The 7,011-nt window shown below is 49.9% G+C and overlaps 1 protein-coding gene across 6 annotated transcripts; it reads right to left on the reverse strand.

Annotated features, from left to right (window-relative positions):
* Positions 1 to 720: 720 nt before the first annotated feature.
* On the reverse strand, positions 721 to 6,752 carry LOC119822996 (apolipoprotein L3-like). 6 transcript variants are annotated; one of them, XM_038342721.1, is made up of 6 exons: positions 6,652 to 6,752; positions 5,430 to 5,557; positions 4,603 to 5,067; positions 3,872 to 3,958; positions 2,432 to 2,561; positions 721 to 2,034 (listed from the first exon to the last, which is right to left on the reverse strand). In XM_038342721.1, the coding sequence occupies exons 4-6, from the start codon at positions 3,882 to 3,884 to the stop codon at positions 1,179 to 1,181; spliced, it is 999 nt and encodes a 332-aa protein (XP_038198649.1). In that variant the 5' UTR covers positions 3,885 to 3,958; positions 4,603 to 5,067; positions 5,430 to 5,557; positions 6,652 to 6,752; the 3' UTR covers positions 721 to 1,178. The 6 variants fall into 6 exon arrangements, with proteins under 6 accessions (XP_038198649.1, XP_038198650.1, XP_038198652.1 ...); XM_038342722.1 differs by having other exon boundaries at positions 4,603 to 5,553; XM_038342724.1 differs by lacking the exon at positions 4,603 to 5,067 and having other exon boundaries at positions 3,872 to 3,953.
* Positions 6,753 to 7,011: the final 259 nt, after the last annotated feature.

A 7,011-nucleotide genomic window follows, 5' to 3' on the forward strand; every position in this document is an offset into this window, starting at 1 on the left:
AGCCAGTGGACCTAAGACATCATCTTGCCTACATCCCCTTCCTTAGTCAGAGGGGCCAAGGCTCACAGACTGAGGCTCATGATTACATACTAGCCGATATATCCACCCTTCAACTCGTTTGATCTCTTACTCAAAAATGGCTTCCCCTCTCTCTCCAAATAAATTACTGACCCAGCTTGACACATGGAGATTGGTTTTAATTTCACTGGTCCTTCCTGCCACCCTGTCCTCTTCATGGGCTGGCCCCTTGTTAAGAGCTCTACCCCCTGTGCTGTCACCACCACCATCCTCAGCACCTCTGTCATCATATGGAAGGTGCCCAATGGACATAGTGGGAGTTGGTTCAGCTGATGCTGGACAGAAAGGGCTGTGGCTCACAACACATTGTCCTGTGGGGGGAGGAGGCTTGGAAACTCCTACTCCCTGCTCTTTTGTTTCCCTGACCTTCCCATTACTTGCTCCTGCACACCCCTCTCTGTTCATACTCACTAACCACTTTGTGTCGTTAGACCCATTCCCGCAATCTCTAACCCTCTCTGGTCCCTCAGTGCAGGCTGCTGCCACATCTTTCCTTGACCCTCTAGCCGTCCATATGAACCATATAGTGAGCCACAGAAATACAAACTCCTCAATACTCAGTTCTATAGACTCACTCCCACACTCTCTGCTTTCCCAACTTTCATTGCTGTTGCTGTGATAAACACCCAACAGAAAAGCAACTGAGAGGAGAAAGCTTTATTTCGACCTACAGTTCCAGGCTATAGTCTATCACTGAGGAAGTCGAGGCTGGAAGTCCAAGCAGCTAGCCACAATGTGTCCACAGTCCAGAGCAGTGAGAAATGAATTCCTGCATGCATGCTTACCGGTGCTCAGCCTTCTTTCCCTTATACAGTTCAGAACCCATACCCAGAGAATAGTGCCCCCGCAGTGAAGGAATCTACCCACCTCAATTAGAGTCATGAAGAAAAATCTCTCCCAAGTATGCTTACAAGGCAACCTGAGCTAGAGAGCCCCTCGTCAAGACTGTCTTCCCACAGGAGTCTAGGTTGTGTTGAGATGAGGGTTAACACCAGCTACCTCATTCCTCCCCCAACAAAATGCCTCAGTGCCTCTAATCTGTCCAGATCGTCTCCTGGGACTGACCTCTGTGTTGTCGGGGGAGGCTGTCACTGAGGAACCTAGAAAGTCCTGTAGAACTTATCCAACTCTTTCAACTTCTCCTCTAGCTCCTGAGCCAGCGCCCGCAGTTCTTCGGCGGACTTTGACTTTGCTCCGTCATATAAATGCATAGATTCTCTTACAAGGTAATACACATCGACTGCGAGGAAGACACCTGCAGTGGCTGCCCCTCTGATTCGGGCCTTTTTGGTCATTGCCAGAGCAGTGCCTTCAAAGACATTCTTCACCTGACTAGCTTGTTGGGCAGAGATTCTTCCAGCAGTCATGAGGAGCTTGGCGTCTGCCACTAAGTGAGGGTTGGCTCTGGCTACCCTAATGGCATGGATGTTTTGTCCCAAGGTTTTCAATTTCTTGAAGACACCATAGGACTTTACAGAAAGTTTACACACGATCTTTCCCAGGTCAAAAACTTTCTTCATAGTATCCATGGTGTCTGACAACAGGCGCTTGGCTTCAGCTTCATCTGACCACTTGTTTGTTTCTTCCACAATTACAGTGGCAGCACCAGTCACAGTAGCCACTGTCCCCAGCCCCACCCCAGTGGCTGAGAGCAGCAGACTGCCCCCTGCTGTCACAGGTGCCAGAGCTAGACCCAGGATGCCCAGGACTCCAGAGGCAATGCTAGTGGAGTTGGTCACCACATGGGAGATGGTGCAGCCCTTGTGAACCTGGTCAAGATGCTCAGCCAGAGCTCGGAGCTTCCTAATGATTTTCTCCAGCTTCCTTTTCAACTGAGGAAATTCTTCCGCAAACCTCTTCCTGTCCTGCAGTTCTTTTTGAAGCCGTTCTTTGTCCTCCACGACTGGGAGCTCTAGGAGCTGCCTCAGAGCCTTACGCAGTGCAGCTTCCTCATCTCTGTAACAGAAGAGGCCATAGCATCAGAAAGACGGCTTGTTCTCTGTAAGATGGGTTCCCCAAGATCTATCTCATTCAAATCACAGAATTATGTTGTAGAACCAATGGGAAAGAGTTTTACTATGTGCAGGACTCTGCATTCTACAAGAAACCACAGACTCGCTACATTCTACAGGGTGACCACAGACACTCAATGGTTCTTAGTCCATAGGTGTCAGTGTGTGAAGTCATGATAAGACACACATTAGTGACAGGCACATGATAAAGATGGCTCCACTCAAGGTCTGTGCCATCACTACCAAATATTTGCTCAGTGGGGACTCTGTAGGTAAGCACAGGGATGTGGGATCAGAGCAAAACTGGGGACAATCTGGGGGTGGGGTCCTGTGGAGATGACCTGGACAATTCAGCCTCTGCCACCAACACATTCCAGGCTTCTTCTTTGGCCAACAGGAACTGCAGGTCTCTTCTGCTTGCTGAGTCCTGCAGACACTCAGTGACTTCCTGGATGAAGGGTTTCCTCAATACTTGGGAAGAAAAAGAATGAGGTTAGAGAACAACGTGGAAGAGCCTAAATGGCAAAGAGCATATATGGCATTTGATAGCCAAAGTATTTAGCATCTGCCATTGCATGCGTGAATGGAGTCAGCAATGTAGGGAATGTGTTGTGCCTTCAATTCACGTATAAAAAGCCTTCTGGATGCGAACAGTTATAGAGGTGGGTCTTTAAGAAAGAGAAGAAATGAGGATTAGATGATGTCATAAATTTATGTCCCTAATCCATTAGAGTGTGGTACTGGTAACAAAAAAATAGACATCATGTGTATAATGTCATGTATGTATGTATGTATGTATGTATCTCTCCATCTATCTTTTTTTTTTGTTTTGTTTTGTTTTTCGAGACAGGGTTTCCCTGTAGTTTCTAGAGCCTGTCCTGGAACTAGCTCTTATAGACCAGGCTGGCCTCGAACTCAGAGATCTGCCTGCCTCTGCCTCCCGAGTGCTGGGATTAAAGGCGTGCGCCACCACCGCCCGGCATCTATCTTTTTATCTTAGTGATTCTGAATCTCTCTAATGCTGCAAGCCTTTACTACATGTTCTCACGCTGTGGTGACTCCTAATCATAAAATTACTTTTGTTGCTAATTCATAACTGTAAGTTTGCTACTGTTGTGAATATAATATGTAAATATCTGTGTCTTCTGATGGTCTTAGATGGCCTCTATGAAAGGATCTTTCATCACCCAAAGTGGCCGAGACCCATAGGTTGAGAACCACTGACCTATCTTCTGACCTATCATCATTGGTCCCTGTGTCTATGTGTCCCTTCCTCCACTTGGTCTCTTCCGGCCTCTCTGTCACCATGCACAGAGTGAAGACTATGTGCAGACTCTCAGGTAGCAAGATCCTGCTACACACCAGGAAGAGTGCCCTCACCACACCAATCCGCCATTTCTTTGTTGTGGACTTTGACTTTCAGACCTGAGAGAAACAGGGGTCTTTGGTCCAAGCCCTCAGCCTGTGGGATCAAGTGACATCCCATGTGCTGGAGAGTTTGGAGTTTCCTCAGACTTTGGGAGTTGTCCCTAAACCACATGATTTCCTCCACTTCACCAGGCTTTCCTAATCTCCCTTAAAAGGCAAGGGAAAGAGGAGGGGATCCCTGAGCATGCTCCCTAAGACAGAGTCAAAAAGGAGAACTCCTTATGCCCAGATAGCTGATACTCTGTTAGTTCATTCTGGGGACTCTCTTTCTATCCTCTACTCTACAAGTTCTCAGTGTGGATGCCCACACTCAGATCACGCTCAGGAAAGAGCCAGAGAAGAGGAATCTATACCTTTGGAGGCCATGAGGGCTACAGGGTCCTTGGTGCCAGGAGTGGGGTCTCTCACAGGTTTGCCTCACAACTATCTGAGAGTCTGGGCTAAAAGGAAGAGAAAAACAAATTTTAGGATGGAGTGGGGACAGCTGCATTGGAGGCTGCTATCTCTGGTTAGCAGAGCAACTAAGGTCGAAGAACACCTGGCCCTGGTCCTGCCGCTGAAGGACTCAGTCCTGGGTCTCCCCTCACTCTTCTATTACCCAAGCCAGAGCAGAGGCCTCCTGTCCTGTTAGGTCCAAGGAACATGGATGATCAGCTGGAGGCGGCCATGGGAAGGGACCTAGCCTCTTCAGAGAGATGAGGAAAAATATTCTGGTACTTGAGGTGGGCACCGTGTGCAGTAATGGTGACAGTCGTATTACATGAAGGGGTGTGATGCATGGGTCTGTCTGAGCTGCCACGCTAAGGCTCATGGCTCTATGAAGAGAGGAAGAAACCCTGAATCTGCCCACTTGGACTGTCCCGCTGCATGATGACACCTAATGGTGCATCAAGAAGGTCCTGCCAGAAGCAAATCTGCTGCCTGGGATGTCCTCTGAGCCTTCCCAATCTGCTAATGGGTGCTATATCAATATCTATCTCAGTAAGTCATGTCTGCACAGTTAGCTTCTTAGTCCCAAATATTCTGAGGCACCTCTTGCTGGAAAAGAAGGATGAGTGTTACTCTTTGCCGAGTAGGGCTTTACCTCCTGCTCTTCGTCCACAGACAGGGTTTCCACGGATACTCCGGACACAACTGGCCCTCACTTCCTGCAGCACACGTCTAGACTCTCCTTCAAGCTTTCCCTGCCAAGCCCTGGTCCTGACAGGTTCTCTCTGCCAGCCTGGTCCAGCCGCGGATCTCCATGGTGAGCTTTCGTCATCACCGAGAATAACCACCACAGGCTGGCTCACTGGATGACGGGAGTGTCCTTAGCCTTTGGGCAGGAGACACTGACTCCACAGACACCTGCTGCTTCTGTCACGTGGGAAGGGAAGAGTGCGGCCAGGCTGTGACAAGGCCTCCCTGCCAGGACACTCACAGCTTCCTTTTGCTCCCTTACCCACAGCTGCCCTGGCCATTCCCAGGATAGTCCATATGTAACAGCAGGTCTTCATTTACCTCAGTAGCCAGACATGAGGCTGATAGCAGAGGTTCTTGCTAGAGGCACCTGTATGACAAGAGAGCTCATGTCCCTACCTCATGTGCCCTGTTTTATAGGCTACAGGACCCCAGAGGCTATCAGGAAGAAAGACTGGCATTTGGGGTGATCTTATACTTGGATGAAATGTCTGCGCTCTGACTTTCCTGTCTCTGGTCACTCTGTGCTGGTGGCCTAGCCCAGTGGTCAAGCCCTTGTCCAGTGTATAGGTCCTGGGACTGGCACCTAGTGCCACGAATGAAAGGAAAAGAGAAAGGCCAGCTGTCCTTCATGCTTCCTTTAAGCCCCTCCCCCCACTTAATCAGCTACACAGCCTTAGCGCTGGCATCCTGTGGATGTGAGTCAGGAGGGAGGATAAGTGACCCCCAGACCTTCCATTCTGATGGCCAGCTGAAGCCCAGGCTGGGAGTGTCCTCTCCCTAGTTGTGCAGAAGCTCTTCAGTGGGGCAGATAGAGGCTTTCAGTAAGTCTCGATTCCCAGTGTCTGTGGAGAATCTTTCTAGGGCAAGGAGACAGGGCTCAGGACAGCATGAACCTGAGAATCATTAATTAGCTCCCAGGATCACATTCAAGCTAATTTACCCTGGACAGAGGGTCTCCTGCCTACTATAGCCCCGTCCTCTTTCCATCCCTTCTCCCGTTTCCCCTTTTCTCCCCCACTGCACCCACAAGCAACTTCCAGGGATCCAGGACTGAGCTAAGTCTCTTCCTTCACAGAAAATGTCTCCAGTCCCATGAGGTGCCAGGACAAAGCAGGACCGCCTCATTCCATGTGCCCAGCGTGCCGCTGTCTGGACTCTGGAGACATTCTTTGGATATTGAGCCACTAGCTTCTGAGAACATAGTCCCATTTAAGGAAAAGGTGTGGATTAAAATTTTAATAATAAAATCATCATCGTCATCATCACCTTAAAGCTTTTAGGACTTCCTGGTTTTACAGGCACAGGGATAACTCCTCTACCCCCACCTGCGGTCTGGCCTTTGACCTTGTGATAACAGGACTCAAAGTGCTAAATATGGGGTTGTACAACTTGTCCCTCCATGCCCCACACTGTGCCCTGCCCACTCAAACACACAGGACAGCCTGTCTTCCTTCTCCACCCTTCACAGGCTAGGCAGAGGCTGGGGAGGCCCAGGGGAGGCAGGCCTGCCTCCCACCTGCTCAGGCTGCTTCACAGAATCCTCAACAAGGCACCCCCATTCCCACAGGGCCTTGGCACAGACACATACTCAGAGACACAGTGTGTGGCACAACTCCTGGGCACCTTGAAGCCCCCAAGTCAGACAACATTTGTGGAATCTGGTCTTGGCAGCAGTAACTACCCAGGGCCAACCTCAGGGCGCACAGAACACATGAACCAGTGAGCTCTGGGTTGTCTGCCCGCCTTTCTCTACGCCCTTCATTTCCTCCATTTCCAAAGGAGTAAGGCCCCACAACAGCCACCTGCCCTGGGAACCTGTTTTCCAGGTCTCAGACAGACTGGCACTTCAGCAGAGCCTTGAGGACCTTGGTGATCTCACCTGATCATCTTTCTCTGCAAGAGCAGCTGGAAGTTGGAGCAGGTAGGTGGGGTTAAGAGGTCCCCAACTTACCGAAAAATTCTTCCCGTGACTGAACTGGAATCTTTCCGTGTGCACCAGCTCCGTAGCTGTACTTCAGCGTTCCAATAAGGAGCAGCTTCCTGCTGGTTAAAACCCAACAACTGAAAGTGAAAGCCATATCTTCCTGAGCAAAATACAGCCCACACAATAGAATGCCCATGCCTAGGGTACCACCCAAAGTCCCACCCTCCTGGCTGACCTACAGAAAGGAAAAACCTAGCTCCACATCCCAAGTCCCTCAATGCATGGCACCTTGGTTGTGAGTTCTCTGTGGGTTTCAGCATGAAAGACCTAACATGATGGATGGTGGGACCTTCCATAGGTCATCCCCTAAATGACCCTGCCCTGTCC

This window comes from Arvicola amphibius, chromosome 9 (assembly GCF_903992535.2).
Source record: "Arvicola amphibius chromosome 9, mArvAmp1.2, whole genome shotgun sequence".
In the NCBI taxonomy this organism is placed as follows: Eukaryota; Metazoa; Chordata; class Mammalia; order Rodentia; family Cricetidae; genus Arvicola; species Arvicola amphibius.

What these genes read in the sequence shown, in the direction of transcription:
- LOC119822996 (XM_038342722.1), bottom strand. An exon ending in GCAGAGGCTGAATTGTCCAG is followed by an intron (nt 2,035 to 2,431) that starts GTCATCTCCACA and finishes CTTCTGTTACAG; the next exon opens with AGATGAGGAAGCTGCACTGC.